This window comes from Panthera onca, chromosome C1, assembly GCF_046562875.1.
Source record: "Panthera onca isolate mPanOnc1 chromosome C1, mPanOnc1 haplotype 2, whole genome shotgun sequence".
Classification (NCBI taxonomy): Eukaryota; Metazoa; Chordata; class Mammalia; order Carnivora; family Felidae; genus Panthera; species Panthera onca.
Window position 1 is genome coordinate 163855734 of NC_138346.1, and position 26308 is coordinate 163882041.

Sequence of the window (26308 nt, forward strand, 5' to 3'; positions counted from 1 at the left end):
CAATGATTTTTCTTCATACTTCATAGAGAAAACCAAAGCAATTAATTGAGAATGTTCTTATTTTTCCACCCCCAAGCCAGCAATCTATGTTTATATCCATTTTCTTTAAGACCCTTATGTTTCCATGTTAGAAGAATTTTTTGCTTCTATAGCCACTTCTCTCACTTGTGCTTTGCACTCCATTCTCTCACCACCTCAAGCATCTGGTCTTCTTAGCCAAAGCATAAGAGACTGTTAAAAACTGAGAACAAACTGAGGGTTGATGGGGGGTGGGAGGGAGGGCAGGGTGGGTGATGGGTATTGAGGAGGGCACCTTTTGGGATGAGCACTGGGTGTTGTATGGAAACCAATTTGACAGTAAATTTCATATATTAAAAAAAAAATAATTATTTCTCTTCTTCCTGCATCTTTATTTTCTCTGTTTCTGCTAGATCATTCCCATCAGCTTGCAAATATGTGTTGAAATTATCCATTGTAAAGATCATTTCCCGGACACCATATCTCCATCCAGTTTCTGCTGGCTTTTCACTCTTCCATTCTGCAACTAAATTTCTTGAAAGAATTGTCTGAACTTGCATCTCCTTTTCCTAATCCCTATTCTCTCCTCAACCACTCCAACGAGGCTGCACATAATGCATTACTGAAATAGCTCTTATTAATGAACTATTTCTTGCTAATGCCAATGCTCAGTTTTCTATTCCAATTTTACTTGACTTCTAAGTGGAATTGATACAACTGACTCCTTTCTTCCTCTTTTTTTCTAGAATTCTGTGGTACTTCTTGCATTTGGTTTCCTTCTTAACTCCTTGGTTGCTCACTCTGGTTCTTTCATAGAGTCACCTTCCATACTTAATCTGTAAATGTTAAAGTATTCCAGGTTCAATTCTGTGTTCTTGTCTCTTTTCCATATTCTCTCCCTTGATTACTTCAACCAGTGTCTGAATTCTAAATATCATCATTCAGTGAAGACTCTTAAAAATTTATCTCTATCTTCCTGAGCATATGAGTTATGTACACTTGACTGTCTAATAGGGATCTCAAACTTTCCACTGCCAGTGTCAAATCTCTGATTATTTTCATCTACTCCTCTTCAAATTTTCTCAATGTGAGAAAATTTTGCCACTTTCCATCTTGCTAGTCAAACCCAATTTTGGAGAAAGTATTTGATTCCTATCTTTGGCTGTCATCACGAATTCTTTCCATCCACAAGGCTCTTCCTCCAAATGGATCCTAAATCTGACCACTCAACATTTACAAAAATACAATCCTAGACAAAGCCATCATCATTTCTTGTCATTACTATTGCAATCATCTCCTAAGTAGTGTTCTTTCATTTTGTCCACATAAAACCCCTTCTCTGTAGAAGTGCCATACTGATCTTTGTAAAGCTTCAATCAAATCATATGTCTTCTTTGCTCAAATCCTCAAATGTCTTTCAATTACAATCAGAATATAATCCTAATTTTCAATCATGGCCTACAAGGCACTTCATAATTTTACCCCACCTGATCTCTAATCACATCTCATACTCCTTCACTCTGTGCTCACTAAGATCCAGCTACACTGGACTTTTTATTCCTGAGATACTGGGCTTACCCCCATCACAAGTGCTTTTACATCTAATGGTTTTTGTTGTTGTTGTTGTTTTTGATTTTCTTCTAGAATTTCAAATCATTTTCAATATTCAAATCTAAATGCAAATGCCACCTTTTTACAAAGGTCTCCCTGACCATCCTACTCCATAAACAAACAAAATAAAACCAAACAAAAAACTCCAAAAGCAGCAACCCACCAATTAAATATAAAAACCAAAAAAACCCAAACACTTTCTATAATATCATCCCATTTTCTTTAAAGCAATTTCTTATTTATTTGTGTTTATTGTCTGTCTCCCTCCATCAGACTTGAAAGTCATTGAAGAAGAGAGAATCTACCGTTCATTGTCTCTATTACTCATTGTCATATCCTCTAGCACCTGGATTGGGTCTGACACATGTAACATTAAATAATTAAATAACTTTTAATTAAACTTTTAATAACTTTTTAATTAAATAACTTTAAATAATTAAAATTATTTTTAAACTGACTTGTTTATTATATGAAGTGAGAACGTATCAGTAAATGTGCAGAGACACAAACCTGTAAGTCATATTTAGAGAATTCAGTGAGAGGTGGTTGGAGGGAAGGTAGGAGTCAGACTGTGAAGGGCCTTGAACGCTATATTTAGTAGTTTGTATGTTACTGTACAAGCTATGGAAAACCAAAGTTTTTAAATTATATATTCTCTCTTAAATAGTGCCTTCAGGTATGAAATCTTTCTTTTATAAAAATTAGGTATGTACTTCAAAATGTATATCCATTTAGTTGGATGTAATAATTAAAGAGATACTCTTTATAATTCTATTTAGCATAAGAAATGCTTTTTCTTTTGCTTCTGGAAATTTCATGAAACATTTCATCAAAATAAACTTTTTACTTTTAGAAATTTGTTTAATTTAGAAATGCTTCAATATAATCAGAAGAATCAATAGCCTTCATAGCATTTTAATGTAATTAAAACACAAAAGTAATTCATTTATCTAAATTGTCACTGAATATTTCTTAGTAGAAAATGTATTATTCTTACCTTTTAATTCATGTAGCATAATATTTTCTATCCCATGTTTTTAGAGCAAATATAAATCTGAATAGTTAATGCTTGATAAGTCATATCATTTCAATCTGATTTATTTTATTTCAATTCTTACTTATAAAATTAGAGTTTACTTTATATCTAGAAAAGATTGATATTATATGCTAAATGTTAACATAGGTCTTTTTAACATATTGAATAAAGTTTAAATATAAAGGATAAATGGATGGAAAGACAATGCAGTTAGGAATAGGTTTGGGATCTTTTTGAGGATAAATAATATAAAACTAAACATAATGGAATATGAAATTTGGGAAGGAAGAAATAATAACTTTTAAAAGCCATGAAAGGACACCTAAAATCTCACACTACTATAATGAAACAAAATATACATTCAAGGAAAGTAATGTCATGAAGCTATTGACTTTTTTACTTTTAAAATTGCTATGGCACTATCTGTCATAGAAACTGGAAAACATAGCAACTTAGAAAGATTCCTCTTGTTCAGCAGAAAATCAAGCTTTTTTAGGATGTATTTTGCATATTAAAACACCTGAATTAACCCTGATTTGAGTAGAAAGGAGAGTGGAAACATAAAGAAAGCAAAAATATCTATAGAATTAGATACATTTCATCTGTTTTATTGGTCTTATTGAACCAACTATAGTTTGTTATTTATTCATATACTAGTCCTTTTTAAAAGTAAAAATCAAAAGATGGATGGCAGGGAAAACTTTTTAAATGCTGGAGAAAAACGTATCTCTTGAAGTTCAGTTTTCCTGCACTTACTAGAGGTTAAGTGAATTTATAGAATACTGTAAAAGGGCCCTAATGAAAATCAATTCACCAAATCTCTTCTGTGCCCATTGTTGCTGAGACTATGTACCATTACAAAATTTGTAATTGGGAAGGAAAAGCATACTGCTTGGCATTGCTTAGTTGATAGCTGGACTATGGAGCTGAAGCTTATTATAAGGTTTTTGAGTCAAACTATAATTAGAGCAAAATTCCTGTGAAAACTGCCTTGAAAAATATCTAGGAGATTTCCTAAGCTACTACACTGAATGCAGAATCTATGGTTAATTTCACAGTGTAAACAATGGGAAAATTAAGGGATGTTTGTTGTTTTTAGGGCAGAAACAGGGAAGTTACCAAGAAATGCTTGTAAATACAAAGGTGCATCGTATATTAGATGTAGCAGAGAGATCCTGTGGGATATAATGTTGAGAGGTAATGGTACTAGAAATGGTGACTCCAAACTATGAAGGATCTTGACAGATTTGTCTTCTAAGATCTGTGAGCAGTCATTGTGAGCTTCTAATTTTTTTTAATGTTTATTTTTGAGAGAGAGACAGAGGATGAGCCAGGGAGGGCAGAGAGAGAGGGAGACTCAGAATCCAAAGTAGGCTCCAGGCTCTGAGCTGTCAGTACAGAGCCCAACGTGGGGCTCAAACTCATGAACCATGAGGTCACGGCCTGAGCTGAAGTCGGAGGCTTAACCAACTGAGCCACTCAGGTGCCTCATGAGATTTTTAAATGGACATGTGTCATGGTGTGCTTTAGTAAGGAAGCTGTGACAATGACAGAAGATGAATTCCAATGGGAGGGGGGAGAAGAGGAAGAAGGAGTTACTGGACATTAAGGCAAGTCATGTTAAGGACCTCAAGTCAGACAGTGACAGAAGGAAGGGAAGAGTGCTTGCATGTGACATAAGTTGATGGCCAGGAGATTTGGGGGCAGTAGGACAGGAAAAGAGGATTGAAATTTCTAATTTCTGTAATAGGCGGATGGTACTGTCATTAGGTAATATATAATTAGAAACCTGGGATTTCTGTTTTGTTTTGGTTGGTTTGGTTTGGTTTTGCTACAGAGTGATGGTTGGAAGAGAGAGATAAAGATGATTTCAGTTTTGATACTGGTGAATATTCCATTTGAGATCTGGCTATTAGAATATAGAAACGGAATTCAGGTACACGTTTGCAATTCACAACCACGGAAGTAATATCTGAGAACATAAGAATAGATCTGTTAACTAGGTCTTTTCTGTCTTTGTGTATTTTTTTTTTTTTTTTTGGCCCAAGACTCTGAGACCAAGATCAATATTTGGTCTATGATGTTCAGAAAATATCTTTAGCAAAGATACTACATTCATTCATAAAAGAGAGCAATCATTCACACTAAATAACTTGAATTTGCAAATATGCAGGGAATGGATTTATAAAAATACAGGAAGTCATAAATGGTGGATATGTTTCTTATGGTGTTTGTTGAGAGCTTTTATTTTTTAACATGTCTTTTAAAATTTGAGTTCAATCTACAGTTTATCATTTATAAAGTTTATTTATTTATTTTGAGAAAGACAGAATGTGTGAGCAGGGGAAGGGCAAAGACAGAGACAGAGAGAATCCCAAGCAGGCTCTGCATGGCCAGCGCAGAGCCTGATGTGGAGCTTGAACTCATGAACTGTGAGATCATGACCTGAACTGAAATTGACAGTAGGATGCTTAACTGACTGAGCCATCCAGGAGCTCCTCAATTTACCCAATTTTAAAGATTTGCCAATCTTAAAATGGAAAAAAAAAAAACAGCCTTTAAGAATTGATAAGTAGTTAAAGTTTTTATATACTTTTATTAAAGGGAGACAATCATTTATATTAGTTCTCATTACAACACTGCTTAAAAAATAAGAAGGGCATATTAGCATTGCACATTATTTTTAAGACTTTGTTGTAAAGTAAATAATAAAAAAACACCATTCCCTTTCTAATAAAGAGATTTTTATGAGATAAAATGAAAAACATGATTCATGCGATTTTTAAACATACACTCGAGTTTTCTAAGTGCCAGAATTTAACAACTTTTGTTTAAATACTTCTCTAGTTTTAGACGATCACAAGATTCAATTCATCAACTCTTATCTAAAACGTATTTTCCAGTTTAATGGAAGTAATGACCACTGAGTATTCTTTAAAAATGATGACACTAAAGTTCAGAGAAGTTAAGTAAACCAATAACCAAGCAGCACGGGCTTGAACACCAAACTAGGGTTGTCTAACAGCAAAGTATAAACTCATTCAAGTACATCACGACACTTCTCAGGTGAAATAGAACTAAATACACGCTAATTGTTCTGTGAGAGACTAAGCCTTAAGCTCTTATGAAACTGAAGCCATAGCGCTTTCAACCTCACTAGTACATAAGGCAGTTTTCATCTTTTGGAAAATTTACTCATAAGGGGTCAGAGTGGCTATTAATTGAAATTCTGTGAAAAAAATGATTTGGTTCCACAGTTTTACTTGGCTTTTGTGCCCTCTCCTAATCTCTTGACTGGACTTGACATAACCTTATTAACCATAATATTCTAAGTCTTAATTTTATGTTAAAAACATAAAGCTGGAAAGAAGTACAATTAATTCAGGAGTCAAGAGAGCTCACAGCTTTTCCTTTGGTTAATCTTTGGAAGGTATATGTTTGATATGTTAGAAGGGACTCTAATAATCACATTATTATAATGCATTATTATTTATAGCATGCTTTTAAATATAGGATGCCATAAATATCATTTATTTCATTTTATTTTAAAATATAAGACCAGATGAGCAGAGGTAAAGAAAATACCTAGTTCTAAGTGCAACTCTCTGAAACCAGAGGTCACTAATATGATTAGTTGGTTAGTTAACATATCAATCATACTGTTGCTTTCAATAAAGATAACCCAGGATGGGATGGTACAACGTGTTTAACAAAACATTATGCCTTCTAAATTGATATACCTTGGTAAAAGCATAAGGTAATATGATTATAAAAACACGTTGTATCCAATTATGTATTATAGTCACAAAAACAGAGTTAATAGAAACATCAAAAAGCTATTCTTGTAAGCTGTGCCTGACAATGGAATTTTTTTGTTACAATAGCACTAAGGAACCTATTGATGTATTTCATTGAAGTAACTTGTACAGTAATGCCAAATGAGATAATTCATTAATAGGATCCTGAAATGAGAATAGAAAATGACTTAGTCACACCTGTCCAGTTCAGATTGCATATTATTTTATGACTTTTTCTTCATTATTCTGACTATAACTGGTAGTAAAATAGATAATAAAAGAAGAGAGGTTTTAAAAGAGAACACATGATGAGTACATTATATTTTTGTAAGTCTGCCTATAAAGCAATCTTATTTAAAAAGAAAAATGAACTGACATGAAAACTAAAAACATGTATTTGCAAATGAATAAAAATTTGAGTGATAATTATAGAGTATTTGTTACCATTCAGGTAGGAAAATAATAAATCATATCTATATCTAGATTAGATATAGATGTATATAGATATAGATAAATATTTCACATAAGTAGAAACTTAATCCCTAAAATATTCATTTTTATAGTTATTTTAGTATGTAAATGAAACTCTCCCCTTATACTCTATATACATACATATTTCAGAAACGAAGCTGATCATTTTCTCCATAGTGATACTGTTTCTTTTTTTCAAAGATTTTATACTTTAAAACAGCTTTTAAAATAAAACTTTATATTAAAACAATCATAAAATTAAAAAGTTTCAAAGTGCCTTACAAATAACTGTTCTGAACTACTTGAGAGTAAACTGAAAACCTGGTACCCCATCAATTCCACACTTTAGTGTATATTTCCTACACACAAGAACATTCTCCAACCAAATCAAATACAACCATCCAAATTAGGAAATTTACATTGCTACATTGCAACCATAATTCTCAGAGTCCATGCAAGTGTTACCAGGTACCAATAACATTTTTAGAGAAAAAGAATCAATTCAGAATCACTGCTCATAGTTAAAATGTCTCTTTAGTGTTCTTCAATCAGAAATACCCCTCAGTCTTTCTTGACTTTCATAATATAATGTCTATCATTAATAATGCATTAATGTAGCTCTGGTTTTAATTTATATTTATAATTCAAGGGATCTTTTTTTCTTAGAGAATGTCCAGATAAGGTATAATGTTTTGGCACCATCTATAAATAGTTATACATGTGTTGTGTGCGGGCCCTTAGGCATTCTCACAAATATGGGGAATTTTTATTTATAAATAACTCACCATTATCATTATTTATATGCTGCTACATTACTTCCATGGAAACAAGTGCTAAATTTCATTTTAAAAAACTGTTCTATCCTTTCATTTTTATCCTGACACATTTCTTGACTAAACGTATGATCTTTTAATGACAGAAGCAAAGAAATAAGTTATAGTATTTTGGGCATTTCTTTAGTTGTCAGATATTAATTTCCTTAACTTGACTTGAAATTATTTACTTCCCTTGTCATGCCTTAGTTATTATATGTAACTTAAAACCACTGAGGGACCACGTGTGTGCATATGTGTGTGTGTGTTCATGTATGTATTATATTATATGTAGGTTTAAAAATCAAGCCTCAGCTATCAGCTATTGAGAGACTCATCTGGTTATAATATTTGATATTTCATATAATTTTCAATGGGGAAAAGTAATAAGGTGACACAAAATGTCCAGGTCACAGAACAGATATTTCTAATCGTGACTCAATGTATTAACATTCTTGTTTATTTAGTGAGTGCCAACTATTTGCCAGACACTGTTTTAGGCACTGAAAATACAGCAGTAGAAAGAGAGAAAAAAAGTCTTCTTAACAGAGCTTATGTTCTCCTAAGGAGATCATCTCCAAGTAAACAGAGTCAAAATAATTCAGAGAACCATAAATGGTATGAAGAAAATCCAAAAGAATAGTGAAATGGCACAGAGGCTAAGAAAGGACAATCTTGTGTGATGTAATCAGAGAAATCCTCTGAGGAGACAACATCTGAAGAAAGATGTGACTCAGAAAGAAGATGTAGCCATGCAAGGTTTTGCGGGGAGAGTTCTAGATAGAGAAATAGCTGGTGCAAAATCTCCAAAATGAGAGCAAACTCATTTTGTTGTACTTCCCGTCAAAAACATATCATTAAGAAGATACTTCTGCTATGAGGAAAATTGTACCATGAAACTTAAAAGTTTTCTTTTTGGTTATCTACTTTTTTCAGATGTTCAACATCCTCAATTATTACATGTAATCAAGACCTACTATTTCAGGGATTTTTAAGCAAATGTGTATCTGAGGAATTAAATTTTTTTCTCACTTATTCATATTCCTAGAAGAATGATGATAAAGGAACATCATAAGAAAGTTTATAATACTAACTTGTATTCAGTAACAAAGAATTTGTCCTAGAATCTGCATCTATCAAAATGTCTTATGTATCAAACACTAGTTTACTTAAAGGATACACATTTTAATACATATTATATTTTAATTCTTAAACATTTTTACATTTTGCACAGATTGATTTTTAAGACAAAATTAAAAGAAGAGAAAATCACTGAGCACCCAATAAAGACTTAGCATCTTATTTGTATCCTTGAGCTATCTTTTGTTGGAGTAACTGTTCTAAAACTAAAATTGCTTTTCCTAAAATTACATTTTTCCTTTATTTTCATTGAAAGTACAAAATAAAGGACAGTAGAAAGCTCTCATATATCTCTTAGTTACAGGTCTAGATTGGTGCTCGGAAGGTATTGTATAAAATACTAGGTGAAAAAGTTTATTTTCATTCAAGATAAAACTTCATGCAATTCTCATTTTATAGACACCAAAGCTAAACTACAGTTCTCACCACATTCTATGCATGCCCTTGGATCTTCAGATTTATGTCTATAACTTAAAAAATAATACAGTAGACTGGACATAACTTTGAAAATGATTTTTAAATGTAAAAACTATAACAGCTTTACAACATACATGCATAGCGGTCTGCCAAGGAGACTTAGTGTGATTTCTACGCATCTTTACAAGATTTTTTTAATGTCAAACATAGTTAAATCCATGTTATCCTACTAATTTTCATTATGTTTGATAGTGGGGCATACTCTCAAAGGTTAAAGAATATCCCTGTACCAATTATGAGCATCATTACTCATTACTCTGAACAGTTAACAGAGCTACATTAGATTTTAATTTGTATTTAAAATGTCTATTTAAAAATATATACTTAAAACCCTGACAATCTGTGTCAGATTTATGTTATATTTCACATCAACACCATTATTTGCAAGCAGAAAGGATTTTCTGGAAAAAGGATTTTCATCCACATACTTAATATTTTCTCCTTGACCTAAATGTAAACATTTAAACAAATGGTATAACTGCTCTTTCACTATGGTTTGGTTTCCACTGAGCCATATTTCCACTCTATTTTAAATGTAGACATTTATAGCATTAGGGATGGAGACATTAGGTATGGAAACTTTGGCAATTTGCATTAGCAGATTATTGCTAAACAAGTAACACTCCCAATCACATTCCCATATTCCCATCTCTGTTTATGCCCCCAACCTGGGACATGGTGCCTCCATTAGACCTATGTATAATAATACATTAGCTTAGAGAAAAGCTACTCAAAATTGCATATGGTGTCCATCTATAGAGACATTTCCTCCTTTTCATGTTTTCTCCTTGTCTTCCACATATGGAGGAATGAATAGATGTTTTATTTCTATGTTTATATATTTTTAAATGGGATCATATCATTATTGATATGATCTTTTTATTGTTCATATTGATATGAACTTTTTATATTGCATTGACAGAATTTTCATATATAGTATCATATATAAAATGTACTTGTAGGTATTATATTGATATATTGGCTAAAAAATATCAATGAAATTCAGTCTAGTTAGCTTAGGGAAAGAATTTAAAAAGTAAAAAATAAAATTGAGTTTTGGTCCAGCAGAGGAAAGGTCTCAAAGTCTGACTGATATGTTGGAAAACTAATAATTGTATTCAATATTTTTCTCTAAGACCTCAGGAGGGTAATAATAGCAACACAGTACTTTCTTTTTTTTTTTTAATTTTTTTAAAAGTTTATTTATTTTGGGGAGAGAGAGAGACAGAGCATGAATGGGGGAGGGGCAGAGAGAGAGAGGGAGACACAGAATCTGAAACAGGCTCCAGGTTCTGAGCTGTCAGCACAGAGCCTGACGTGGGGCTGGCACCCACAAGCCATTAGATCATGACCTGAGCTGAAGTCGGATGCTTAACTGACTGAGCCACTCCGGCGCCCCAACAACAGTACTTTCTATAATTTAATAACAACATATGCAAGCCATATTGATTTATTTGTGTAAAAAATTACCCATTTTAAATAATTTTTGACTTTCAAAAATATTTTTTTTCTGTAAATACAGAATTCTATTATTAGACATAAATATGGCAAGGCAGGACAAAAGAAGCATTTTATTAAACTAAACGCTGTGTAAAATTTAAGGGATTAGTTCTTGCATAAAGATATCCTATGCTTTTATATAAACCAAATTTTAAATAGACTAGCAGAAAGAAAGTTTTTGAAAGAATGTATAAAATTTCTGCCAAACCATTTTAGGATCTTTAGAAAAATTTTAATCATTTTTATGAAATATTTTTGCATATTCTTGATTTAAAAACTGAAAACTATCACCACCCATAAATTAACTTGAAGAATTAAGCAAATGATTAGGTTGAACATTTTGATTGTTTTGAGCTATAAAAATGTCAGTTTCATAAATTGTAATGAAGTAACTTCCTAGTGTGTGTGTTCAGCTATGAGAAGAACCTTAGATGGCTCTTCCCACATTGACTTGCAATCACACAGTTTTATAAAGCAGTATACATTCTTACTTAATGTGAATGTTTTATAGTTTACTGTACTGTTTTAGGCTCTCAGAAGAAACTAGAAAAGTAAACTCAATCAAAATGGCTATGCATAGCCAAAATAAAAATAGTCATTTTTTTTCCTATTACTGAAAAACCACAATTCAAAATTTAGAAAAGACACAGTCACTTACTTTGGTAGAGTTTTCAAATGATTTTCTCTTAACTCCAAGATTCGCAATTTGACAAGTCTGGAGAAGTGAATAAAAAAATTGCTTCTTAATATTTCTCTATAAAATCCTATTCCTCTGATAGAGTCAAGTATCACTGTATTATCCAAACAACTATGTCTGGACATTACACATCATGGTTACAGATTTTAAAGAATTATACAAATCGGTTATAAGTAGAGTTGTATCAACATTGGACAATGACAAATATAATTTTACTAAAAATAAAGATTATTCAAAGATACCACTGGGTCCAAGTAATCTAAACTTCATGTTTTATAAAAATATATTCACTGTTATTTAATTGTATGTCACAGATTACTAAATATCTACTTAATACCAGGTGCTGTATTCACTGGAACATGGTAATACTGTCCCTCAAGAGACTATAAATGAACTTGTATAGCAAATAGCATAGTATAGTGGTTAAAAGTTTGAGTTTTGTGGTCAAATCTGGATGAAATCCAGACTCTTTCATGTTCTATCACTGTGACATTGGGTGCATTAATCAACCCTTCCTAACTTAAGTTTCCTCATCTATGAATCCTACATTTCATACTTACCTACTTGCTAAGATCTATAGTATGAGACACACTATTGTTAAAATGTCTATAACTGAGCTTGCAAATGTACTTAGTTGAAGCTACTTTACAACAAATATTAATTGGATTCTCTGAATCCTTGGTGTTTTGGGAATATTTCACTATTTGAGCTATGTCTCTTACATTTACTGGGCTTTTAGATATTCATCTAGGTCTCTTCCTCTTTTCTTTGGGTTTTGACTCCTATCAAATTCTAATTTAATTTTAATTTTAAAACTCCTCATCACTATATGAAAAAAAGTGATTCAGTTATTCAGAGCATGGGTATATCACTAGTAAGATTTCTTAAACATTTATATGTCTCAAATCTTCTCAATATTTGTACTAGTGTGAAGATATTTCATGACTTCTTTTGCCTTTTAGGGGCACCAAATCTCAGGCTTTGGAAGGAAATTTTGTAATTCTTTTTTTTTTTTTTTTTTTAGTTTTATTTATTTATTTTGAAAGAGAGAGAGGGCAGGGAAGGGGCAGAGAAAGAGAGGGAGAAAGAGAATCCCAAGCAGCTTTGCACTGTCAGCACAGAGTTTGATTGGGGCTCGAACTCACTAACCATGAGATCATGACCTGAACTGAAATTAAGAGTAGGATGCTTAACCAATGGAGCCACCCAGGCGCTCCAAATTTAGTAATTCTTTTGTTACGCTATCCAGTTGAGGGTTAAACAACTGTTTAGATTACAATAATAAAGTAGAACATATTTTGGCAGACAATTTACACAAAATTAATTCTAATTCTAAGTGGTTTTGGATTTTGTATTATGTTTTCTGTTGGCCCAAATCTCTTCCTTCACGTTAGGAGTACTAAAGAGAACTGAGAAAAATTTAACACATAAAAGTATGGTCTAGGGTGATAAATATTCTCTGATTTGATAAATTAAAAAAAGTGTAATTATAGTGCTGGAGTCAGAACCAGAGGGCAGAGATAGTTATATGGACAAATTTTGAAATGTCAATTCATTAAAAACTAGGTAAATGCTCTTTTGAAGATCTGTGAATTTCAAAAACTGTCCAACTATACTGTGTTCGTAGGTGTATGATATCATGATCCACAAAAGTAATGGAATTTGGGAAATGTTGATTTGCTCTCTGTATATAAACTGAGGCTATTACATGTTAAGGGACTTAAATAACAGTTCTTTAAAAAAATTTTTTTTTAACATTTATTCATTTTTGAGGGACAAAGTGTGAGTGGGGGAGGGGCAGAGAGAGGGAGACACAGAATCCAAAGCAGGCTCCAGGCTCTGAGCTATCAGCACAGAGCTCAATGCAGGGCTCAAACCCACCAAACTGTGAGATCGTGACCTGAGCCGAAGTCAGATGCTCAACAGACTGAGCCACTGAGTCACCCCAACAGTTCTTTTTTTTTTAATGTTTATTTATTTACTTTTTGAGAGAAAGACACACACACACACACACACACACACACACACACACACACAGGGGGAGGGACAGAGAGAGGGGGAGACAGAGAATCCCAAGCAGGCTCTGCACTGTCAGCACAGAGTTTAACAAGGGGCTCAAACCCACTAATTGTTAGATCATGACCTGAGCTGAAATCAAGAGTCAGAGGCTTAACTGACTGAGCCACCCAAGTGCCTCTCTACTGAGTTCTTAACACCAACAGATAGGTGTTGAGTTATACTCAATTTATTATTTGAATAATTTCAAAAGTGATCACTTAGAAAAATGCAGTTGATAATAAATGAAAAATATCTTAAGTTTTAAGATACATCTTTTATATATATAAAAATAGTTCATTGTTGAACACTTGGAAAACATTGAAAAATATGAAAATTAAAATTATCCATAATTTCACTTCCAAGGAACCAGTCTTTTAGCTCACTCATAATTTATATTGAAATTGGTTAAATATAGTTTATATATTTTATTATAATATACTCCTAAATATAACTTATCATAGGAATTAAAAGAACTATTTCCCTAAACCAGATTATCAATTGACATAGTATTATCATACAGATGTGTCATAATATATTCAATTAATCTCCTAGACAGATGTGTGCCTTCACTTCTTTCATACTGTAAATAATGACAAATATCTTTGCCCATAACTCTCAGTGTGGTATCTGATGTGGATATCATACATTTCTAGAAATAAATTACAAAGGCAGTAGTAGCAAATATTTTCAAATCTTTGAAAATACACTGGTCTGAAATTCATCATCCTTTCTTAATAAAAACCCTCGAGAAAGTCGGGATAGAAGGAACATACTTAAACATCATAAAAGCCCTTTATGAAAAGCCCACAGCTAATATCATCCTCAATGGGGAAAAACTGAGAGCTTTCCCCCTGAGATCAGGAACACGACAGGGATGTCCACTCTCACCGCTGTTGTTTAACATAGTGTTGGAAGTGCTAGCATCAGCAATCAGACAACAAATGGAAATCAAAGCCATCAAAAATGCAAAGACGAAGTCAAGCTTTCACTTTTTGCAGATGACATGATACTATACATGGAAAATCTGACAGAGTCCACCAAAAGTCTGCTAGAACTGATACATGAATTCAGCAAAGTTGCAGGATACAAAATCAATGTACAGAAATCAGTTGCATTCTTATACACTGATAATGAAGCAACAGAAAGACAAATAAAGAAACTGATCCCATTCACAATTGCACCAAGAAGCATAAAATACCTAGGAATAAATCTAACCAAAGATGTAAAAGATCTGTATGCTGAAAACTATAGAAAGCTTATGAAGGTAATTGAAGAAGATATAAAGAAATGGAAAGACATTCCCTGCTCATGGGTTGGAAGAATAAATATTGTCAAAATGTCAATACTACCCAAAGCTATCTACACATTCAATGCAATCCCAATCAAAATTGCACCAGCATTCTTCTCGAAACTAGAACAAGCAATCCTAAAATTCATATGGAACCACAAAAGGCCCTGAATAGTCAAAGTAATTTTGAAGAAGACCAAAGCAGGAGGCATCACAATCCCAGACTTTAGCTTCTACCACAAAGCTGTAATCATCAAGACAGCATGGTATTGGCACAAAAACAGACACATAGACCAATGGAATAGAATAGAAACCCCAGAACTAGACCCACAAAAGTATGGCCAACTAATCTTTGACAAAGCAGGAAAGAATATCCAATGGAAAAAAGACAGTCTCTTTAACAAATGGTGCTGGGAGAACTGGACAGCAACATGCAGAAGAGTGAAACTAGACCATTTTCTTACACCATTCACAAAAATAAACTCAAAATGGATAAAGGACCTGAATGTGAGACAGGAAACCATCAAAACCCTAGAGGAGAAAGCAGGAAAAGACCTCTCTGACCTCAGCCGTAGCAATTTCTTACTTGACACATCCCCAAAGGCAAGGGAATTAAAAGCAAAAATGAATTACTGGGACCTTATGAAGATAAAAAGCTTCTGCACAGCAAAGAAAACAATCAGCAAAACAAAAAGGCAACCAACAGAATGGGAAAAGATATTTGCAAATGACATATCGGACAAAGGGCTAGTATCCAAAATCCATAAAGAGCTCACCAAACTCCACACCCGAAAAACAAATAACCCAGTGAAGAAATGGGCAGAAAACATGAATAGACACTTCTCTAAAGAAGATATCTGGATGGCCAACAGGCGCATGAAAAGATGCTCAACGTCGCTCCTCATCAGGGAAATAAAAATCAAAACCACACTCAGATATCACCTCATGCCAGTCAGAGTGGCCAAAATGAACAAATCAGGAGACTATAGATGCTAGAGAGGATGTGGAGAAACGGGAACCCTCTTGCACTGTTGGTGGGAATGCAAATTGGTGCAGCCACTCTGGAAAACAGTGTGGAGGTTCCTCAAAAAATTAAAAATAGACCTACCCTATGACCCAGCAGTAGTACTGCTAGGAATTTACCCAAGGGATACAGGAGTACTGATGCATAGGGGCACTTGTACCCCAATGTTTATAGCAGCACTCTCAACAATAGACAAATTGTGGAAAGAGCCTAAATGTCCATCAACTGATGAATGGATAAAGAAATTGTGGTTTATATACACAATGGAGTACTACGTGGTAATGAGAAAGAATGAAATATGGCCTTTTGTAGCAGTGTGGATGGAACTGGAGAGTGTGATGCTAAGTGAAATAAGCCATACAGAGAAAGACAGATACCATATGGTTTCACTCTTATGTGGATCCTGAGAAACTTAACAGAAACCCATGGGGGAGGGGAAGAAAAAAAAAAAAGAGGTTAGAGTGGGAGAGAGCCAAAGCATAAGAGACTCTTAAAAACTGAGAACAAACTGAGGGTTGATGGGGGGTGGGAAAGAAGGGAGGGTAGGTGTTGGGCATTGAAGAAGGCATATTTTGGGATGAGCACTGGGTGTTGTATGGAAACCAATTTGACAATAAATTTCATATATTAAAAAATAAATTAATAAATACATAAATAAAAATAAAAAAATAAATAAAACACACTGGTCTGCATGAAGGTCATAACATTCTGCAATTCTATCAGCGGTATGTGAACTGATCTTTTCCTTAAACTCTATAAACAGTTTTTATATGACAGAATACAAAGCTCTTTATTCTCATTTTAATTTGTATTATTTTTATTGTTTGTGAGGATAAACACTCCATGTGTTCACTGGCAATTTGTACATTTAATTATAAATGGCTCATTCTGTCAATTACCCATTTTTTTCCCCCTAATGAGCTCTTTGTCTTCATACGCATTTGTAAAATTCTTTGTATGTTAATGATATAATTTGCTTTCCATATATAGTACAATGTTTTCTCAGTTTATTGTTTTACCTTAATTTTAAAATACTTTCTGATATTATTTTATTTTAAATGTATTTATGTAGTCAAACCTATATATCCATCTATTATTTTTTCCTTTGTTTCTAAACTGTAGAGGTATTTCTCAGTCCAAGAGCCATAAATATTCATGTTTGTTTTTTGCCAGATAAGCTCTCATTGTATTTTTTTATATTTAACTCTTTAATTTCCCCAGAATTTATTTGATTTTTAATGATATGTAGAAACTTAATTTTACTTAATTTTGTACAAAATATTTCATTACTAACTTTGTCTCACTTAATGAATAATAATGAGTACTATGTTTAATCACAATTGTCACTTTTGAAGCCTCACCTACCGGTGCTGGTAACATACTTACTTACCTATGGTGAAATAAAATTTCATCATTTAAATTTCTTATTCTTACCTTCCAAAATTGGCTGGAAGAAATTCAAGAAAGGCGTCATTCAGGTAGAGCTGGGTCAGATTTAGAAGCTGCGTGAAGCCATCAGGGAGTCTAGAAAGGAGTTAAAGGTTTAGTCACTGCATGGATGTTGCCATAGAAACAGAACAAAAATATATATCTCTAAGGAGAGAAAATAGATGCGTAATACATTTTTCAACTCTCCTTTGGTATCATAGTAATGGAAGAATTTATTGAGCATGTTGTTACAGCTTGAAAATTTTGCTTGTTATTAAAATAAATGGCATTCACCCACCTCTATGCTGCCCTCCTATGCTGAGATTTATGTCACCATATATCGTCTCTTCCTGTTGCCCTAACCTCATGCACACCAGTGAGATATTTTTTATAGAAATTTCAAGTTGTATGCCATGTTTTGCAATTTTAAATTTAATATTCTTTCTTAACAGAATATTCACATTTATAATCAGGCAAGGGTATCTCCTTACTCTTTCACTAAATCATTAACATGTGTGTCTACCTTATCGCAATGGTGACCAAAGTTGGCCAAAAGGACAGAAGAAGCATTCTTTCCCCCTAACTGATAATGTATGTGAATTGTAATTTAAATTTGTGCAATTAATTCTTAACAAAAATGACCAAGAAGATTGAAACTATAAATATACAGAATCCTAAAAGCTTTAAGAAGCATTAAAAAGGTTGAAGATATATCCTTTGTGAAAATTTACCATTTGGATGAAATAATCATTTGCAATATTTAAATATTTTTCACCAGAAAGACTTAATTCAAGGATTTTCCTGGAGACTTTTTCTTAGCAGATGATTTAACTTTTTCCTATGATTAAATTTCTATTTAAAGATCTTTAATGACTTCATCAATGGTCTAGATAAGACTATGCTCTTTAATAAAATACTTCTCAATAGTGTTCACATTTGCCTTCCCCTCAAATTACAGCCTATCTCCCTCCTTGCATTTACTGACAAAATTATTTAAAGACCTGCCTATACTCACTGCTTGTTATTACTCCACAAGCCATGGTTTTCTGGCATCTACCCCAACTCCATTTCTGCAACTGCACTTGCCAAAGCCTCCAATGACCTCTAAGTCTCAAGTCCATTAACTTCATTTCATTTTGTATCTAGCACTGCCTAGCAACAGTTGTCATTGATTGTTCTCTCCTTCTTGGCTTCTAGTACACCCTTTTCCTATTTCCCCTCCTCCTCTTTCTGGGATACTCTGGGTTTCATTCCATGGTTTCTCTTCCTCTGGCCAATCTTTTGTTATGAAAAGTTATGTATCCAGAACAATACGTATGCATCCACAACATCATTTAATAAATAGAACCTGTGCCTTTAAGAAACCCCTGAGTGCCCATCCCCAACTACCTCATCCTCCTATTCACCCCTCAAATTCCTGAATGATTCTTATTAATCTGCTTTCTAGTTTTACTATACCTTCTTAAACCCTAAAAAAAAGTGTGGTTTTTGCATGTTTTTAAACATTATATAAATCAAATCAGGAATCAAATGAGTTTCAGAAATATTTTCCTGAAACTTTTAAAAGTCAGCATTAGTATGAAATTCACCCATTTTGATGTCAATAATGACTGATCACCATCATATAGTATTCCACTGTATGCCTACACCACAATTTATTTATTATTCCCATTTTAATGAACATTAAAGATGTTTCTAGTTATTATATTATAAATATTGTTTACGTAAATATTTTTTTAACATATGTCCTGGTGATTACGTAAGTTATATCCCTCATCATAAGGGATTAATGTGCCACAGGAACAGCCCTCAACTAATGACTAGTAAGACTCAGCTCCTTCACCCATTATGTTTCACAACTCTGTGATATATGTTTTATGCTGTTTCCCAGAGCCCCCCCCTCAGAGAGATTAAGGTCCAGTTGTCCATACTAGTAAATAGTTTAATAACATACCCTCAACAAGTATTTCTTGAGACCAGTTCCTAAATATACTGTGTGAATTCTTTTCTAAACACCTGTTTCTGGGGAGTCCAAACTAAACACAATTAATATTTTTACATTACTTTGTAGGAATTATTTACACAGTTAGGGTACTATTTTTATATTGATTGTTTTTACTGTAAATATCTTGCTCCAGTTTTGTTTTTGTTTTTGTTTTTTGAGAGAGAGAGAGAGAGGGTGCAAGTGAGTAAGGGACAGAGAGACAGACTGAGAGATGGGGAAAGAGAGAGAGAGAGAGAGAGAGAGAGAGAGAAGGGGGTTCACCAAAGTGGGGCTCAAGTTTTACCCAAAGTGGAGCTCATGTTCATCCAAAGTGGGCCTGAAACTCACCTGAAGTGTGGCTCATGCTCACCTAAAGTGGGTCTTGAGCTGCTGAGTTGAGTTCAGATGCTTATTAACAACTGAGCCATCCAAGTGCCTGCCAGTTTGTATTTTGAAGTTGGACTGTTTTTATATGACTACATAGAGTTTGTTTCCATAAATTTTCCCTTAAAGAGAGGTAGGATTCATGAAAATAGAAAAGAAAGACAAAGAAGGCAGAGGAAGAGTAAGGGTTTTACAAATAGAGGTGAGAATTCATCTTAGAGGAGTGGCAAAGGGACGATGAGTTCTAAAGAAAATACTTTATGTACAAGATATTAGGAGTGAAGATTTGAGAATGTCGGTAGGGGACAGGATTTAGAAGGTACTAAATGCTTAACTCAAAGGTTTGAGCCCTATCCTATAGGATTAAAAGGTATCTCAGGGAGATCACTGTTTTTCTCTAAGTTATCTTTTGTTGTAATACATTAGCTCATATCCTGATAGTATGGTAGTTTTTATGATAATGGTACAGATGTTCAATAGATTTCAATACACATTTAATTACTATCTTACTTTAATGTCCTTATGGCTCCTATACTTATTGGAAAGAAGGTATCATTTATGAATTTTTAAAAATGAAGATTAATACATGTAAAGTGACAAGAATGTTAAAACCTTTGATCTAATAATTTACTTTAACATTCTAGGTACTAACACATAAAAAGGCTTTAAAATGCTAAATTTCTAGTTATAGGGACAGTTTGAACCATCCAGCTTCCCTTAGAGTACTATTCTGCATATGTATGTGCCCTAAATGGTATTACATTATACTATTCTTTGATCAAAAATGTATTTCTTTATTGCTGCTTCTCTGGCAAAGGTTTTTTTTTTTTTGTTTGTTTGTTTGTTTGTTTTTTTTTATGCTGCAGGAAAATTTGGTTTCCTATATAGAACACTTCTTTAAGAATTTAAGAATTGACCACATTGTGCAGATTCGAATTGTAAGATTGGACTGCTAAAAATAAGTTACATCAAAAAACAGAATACAAAGTAAGATAGCTTATTTTCAGGCTGGTTATAAACAAACATGTGGTGCCATTTTATATTGAACCTTTATTTTTTAAAGAATGTAGAGTTGAAGTGTATATTTATACAGTATGTCTTATTCAATACTATGTGTATTTTTATTTCAATTCACTTCAACAAGAATTTATTGAGTAGTTACTCTGTGCTTAGATTCAAAATTAATGTCTTCTTCCTCACTTTCTTTGAAGAATTACACTCATAGATTTAGCAAAATTCATACCAATTGCTTTATACCAAACTGCTTATAATAAATGCTTGTACTAATTGCTTTGCACAAGTGTTGGGCACTTTCTATTCCTGGGATAAATTCGTTGGGGACAATGAATTTTAAAATTTTCCTGAGTAATCTAGTATTTCAGTTTGAAAACCTATTATTTGGAAAATATATAAAGTCAGTAGCTATGCTAAAGAAGACATTTAATTCTATTGATTTTTAATTTTATGGTACAATTTTGTAGCTTCTAATAGAGACAATGGCCTCAGTTATCAATATTACCATTTACAGAGGAATGTACAATGATAAAGATGACAATCATGGATTGTCTTTATCCTTAATCCAAACTGATAGAACTTTTATCCAAGTGCTTCAATTAAATCTAACATTTTACACTAAGTTAGGGAGCTCACAATAATGAAATGCTTTTACTATCTAAAAGTAACTGATGATTTTCCACATTTGACTGATACAATGAATTCAAAGAAGAATGTCTGGGGCACCTGGGTGGCTCAGTCAGTTAAGCATGTGACTTCAGCTCAAGTCATGATCTCGCACTCTGTGAGTTTAAGTCCCACGTAGGGCTCTGTGCTGACAGTTCAGATCCTGCAGCCTGCTTTGGATTCTGTGTCTCCCTCTCTCTCTGCCCCTCTCTCACTCACACTCTGTCTCTCAAAAATGAGTAAATGTTAGGGGCGCCTGGGTGGCTCAGTCGGTTGGGCCTCCGACTTCGGCTCAGGTCATGATCTCCCAGTCTGTGAGTTTGAGCCCCGTATCGGGCTCTGTGCTGATAGTTCAGAGCCTGGAGCCTGTTTCGGATTCTGTGCCTCCCTCTCTCTCTGACCCTCCCCCATTCATGCTCTGTCTCTCTCTGTCTCAAAAATAAATAAACGTAAAAAAATGAATAAATTTTCAAAAAAAATTTTTAATAAAAAATTAAAAAACAAAGAAATGTTTTACATATATTGGCAAATAATTCTTTAGTAAAGAAGCACATTCGTTTTATTAATCACTTAAATTAAAAGTGACATATTCAAACTACAAAAAAGAAAGTTTAATACAGCAAACACCCATATAATTTAGTGGTTGAGAACATGGGCATTGATGTCAAAAGACCTAGGTTTGAATCATAGTTCTTTTAGTTGTTACCTCTGTGACCTTGTAAATCTTTGTAAGATTCAATTTCCTTATTTGTAAAATGATGATACTACTATCCACTTCCAGAGCTGCTCTAGTGATTAAATGATTATCTGCCCCATAGTAAGAACTCACTAAATGAGATCAATTATATTACTTGTCCTTGGTATTACTTTTATTCTGATCTTTCAATATTAACTACAGTACTAATTTAAATACTTTTATTAATGTTATCTTTATTGTTAGAATAGGCAAATTAAGATTGGCCACCAACCTCCTTATTCCAATACTTTTTTCTAATTACATTTACTTTAGAAGTTAAATGAAAACCTATTTGACCCCTGATAGAATAGTTCAATCAAATTACATTACAGGTTTTATAAACTGTGATTAAGAAGTCAATGTAAAATCTTCTCTAACTGAAAAGATACTTTACATCTAAATATTTTATTTTATACATTGTAAAATTATAAAATTAATATTACTATTTTACAGTATAATTTGGAATATAAAGGGAAAAGAAAAAATTGCACATAAATCCACTTTCTTAACACAGCCATAATTACCATTTTAGGTATTCCTTTTTAAAAATTTTTATTATTTTTTAGTGTTTACTTGTTTTCGAGATGGAAGAGGGGGAGAGAGGGAGAATCAGAAGCAGACTTCAGGCTCTGAGCTATCAGCAAAGGGCCCAACGCAGGACTCAAACTCACAAACTGCGAGATCATGGCCTAAGCCAAAGTCAGATGCTTAACTGACTGAGCCACCCAGGTGGCCCCATTTTAGGTATTTCTAATCTATTTTCCAATTAAATGTTTTAACATCACTGAAAAATAGGATCATGATTTCTCCCTTTACTTTGTAATTATCTTTCAATTTTGCTATATAATCAGAATCACTACATAATCTGTCTTTCAAACTAGGACATTTTTGAGAATTAAAAATGAGCTATTATTAATCATGTCACATCAAGTGGTATAAACTAGGATGATTTGAGCAAACAGAGACATATGGTTACCCTATATATAACCTTTGTATCCATCCAGTAGATGTACCATAATTTATTAGCAATGTCCTTATTGTTATGCATTAAAATGTGTCAAAATTTTCAAAATGTAGCTTTTAATTTAAACCAAAATCAAATGTTTCTTCAGAATTGGTGAAATACAGCAAAAGAATCCCAAGCATCTAAATACTATCTTAATGTGTTTCTATCTGTAAAAGGGTATACAGATAATGTTTACCTATTTCATAAGGTTACTGAAAAGATGAAAATGAAATAATGTATCTAAAAGTATGAGACATGATAGACTCTCAATAAATGTTGGTCCATGCTTTTCTCATTAAGTAGTTTTTGTTTTCAATTTTCTCATGGTAATTTTCACCAATGACTTGGTTAAGGCATTCAGACTATACTATAAAGTTCACATCTAAAACTAAAACTAAAACTAAGATAATAATACTGAAAACTGTAACTTTTATATTCCAGGGTCTTTATGACTTACTGCTTCACAGAAATCTCGAGTCAAAGAAAATGAACAGAAAAGCAAGAGAGAAAAACCAATGAAACCAAAATACGGTGTTTTGAAAAGAGCAACAAAATTGACAAATCTCTGGTCAGACTGACCAAGCAAAAAAAAAAGAAAGAAGACACAATTTATGGATTACAAGAATGGAAGAGAGAGCACCACTAGAGAACCTGTAGATATTTAAGGGCTGATAAAAGAACATTATAAAAATTAAGATGCCAATAAATTTGAAAATGTATATGAATGTACAATTCCTGAAAATCACAAACTATCAAAGATCACTCAAAAAAAAAACCAGGTAATTTCAATAGTTATTATGGTATTTAAATTTGTAATTAAAAAAATTCCCATTAAGAGAAGTCCAGGCTCAGATGGCTGTACTGGCAAATTCTACCAATATATGAGGAGGAAATAATTCTAATTCTGTACAAACTCTTATAGAAAATAGAAGAGAATGATTCCAAACTATTTTTATGAGGCCAGTTTTTACCCTGTTACCAAAGCCAGGCAAAGAAATTACAAGAAAAAAATTTCAGACTAATATGCTTCATGAATATAGATGGGAAAATCCTCTACAAAATATTAGCAAATCAGAGCCATTAATTTATAAAAAAGTAATACTTCCTAATCAATTAAGGTTTATTCCTGGGATGCAAATTTGGATCATCATTCAAAAAACATTCAATGTAATTCACTATATCATTAGACTGAAGAAGAAAAAACACATCATCATGTCAACATGTTTGAAAAAAAAAGAGCTTTGACAAAATTCGATATCCATTAATAATAAAAAGTCTCAGCAAACCAGATATCAAAGATGTGGTGGACAGATTCCAAGGTAGCCTCCATGACCCTCACTTCCTGATGTTCCTCCTTTTGTATGATCTTCCTTAGAGTGTGATAAGAATTGTGACCTGCTTCTAATCAATGGAATATGAACTATATGATGCGATGTCACTCTCATAACTATATTATAATACTGTCTTGCTAGAAAATTAATTACTCAGCTGCTGGCCTTAAAGAAGCAAGCTGCTATGTTGTGGACTGCTTATGGAGAAGGTCAACATGGCTGGGAACTGTACAATAAATTCACTGAGCTATATACATGCCATATGTAAAATATATCTTAAAAATCCTTTACAATTAGTATACTACTTAAATTGGTTTTTGTATTGAGTAATTTTTTATTAATTCTCAAATTACTTAATGCTTTTAGTGTTAGGCATTTTTTGATGAAGTAGGACATACTCATTCATCTTTTGAAAAGTTAAACATATGGGAGGAATTCAGAGACATAGTCAAACCACAGTCTTTAAGCTTCTTAAAGATACAAATTATCATCGGATTTCTACTCCCAAAGACCTTATCATGATTCCTAAATAAGATGAGCTATTAGAATTAAAGAAATAGAAGTCAAAACAATTCATCATATGCCCTGGATTATAACTCAAGTCAAGGACTTGGTTGCAGTCTTGGTGTGAAAAGTTACTAATGCCTATTCTTTGTTGAGAAAATTGCATTCTGGTTTAAAAGTTTTGGAAAACACTTTTCACAGTTGTTTTTTTTTCCTTCCATACTCTTTTTAAGGTAGAAAAGTTGTTATTTTTCAAACATTTCTTACTTCTTGATGTTCCACACTTTCTACTAAAGGCCTTAAATTATTTTACAAACCATTCACTGTAAAGATCTCCATCTAAACTTCTATCTCCTTCTTTTATATTCTGTTCCTAGTCTTATCTACAGACTCTTTTCATGATCCATAAAGAAACCATCCTCATTACTTACCTCTTCTTAACTGTATTGATAAAAAATCTCCCTTCACACTCCCTTTGATAAACTTCCTTCGGTCTTCTAAAAACACTCCACTCATTAAATGCTTTTCTAGTGAGCTTCAGTTTTTCCTAGTCTCCCCAACTCCATACAGACAGAAGACTCAGGCTTTTTTTTTTCAAATTCTATTATCAGTTTTTGTATAATTATAATGTCAGTCTTACTCTGAGACTACTTATCTGTGTCCCATACCATTGGATTGTTTTAATCTCTCCCAAATATTGCTACTACTGTCTTTCCAGGTTTTATTTCTACTTCTATTGTTAAGTGACTTTAACATTCAGATTCATGACTTATCCAATCCATTCACTCCATGGTTTCTTGACCTATTTGATTGCACAGCACACTGTATCCCTATGACATAACATTAATTTGCCAGCATTGTCACATGCTGGCTCTCATCTTCCCATGGCATTTCTCTACTAACAAACCATAAGCCACAAATACCCATTTCTTTTTTTTTTTAGATGATTTTCTTTTTCTCTTATGTTTATTTATTTATTTTGAGAGAGACAGAGAGTGCGAGTGGGGAAGGGACAAGAGAGAGGTTGAGAGAGAGAGAATCCCAAGCAGTCTCTGCAATGTCAGCACAGAGCTCAACATGGGGCTCTATCCCATGAACTCAACAGATCATGACCTGAGCTGAAATCAGGAGTCTGATGCTTAACTGACTGAACCACCGAGGCATTCCCACAAATACTCCATTTCTGATCACAGCATCTTTACCATCCAAGTCTTCCATTTTGTTATCCTCATAGAATTGTCTTTTTGCTCTTCCTGGTACACAAATACTCTCCTTATCTGGTCATACTTAATTCATTTTCCAGTCTGAACTACATGATCAACTATT

General features: G+C 33.1%; 1 protein-coding gene across 7 annotated transcripts in view; it reads right to left on the reverse strand.

Annotated features, from left to right (window-relative positions):
• LRRC7 (leucine rich repeat containing 7) overlaps positions 1-26308 on the reverse strand; it is a 561274-nt gene that overhangs the window by 269904 nt on the left and 265062 nt on the right. For all 7 annotated transcript variants that reach the window (XM_078451792.2, XM_078451793.2, XM_078451796.2 and 4 more), the window contains 2 exons: positions 17364-17453; positions 11521-11577 (listed from right to left, as the gene is read on the reverse strand). In XM_078451792.2, coding sequence (XP_078307918.1) covers positions 11521-11577; positions 17364-17453 — 147 coding nt within the window. The remainder of the gene's footprint in view (positions 1-11520; positions 11578-17363; positions 17454-26308) is intronic.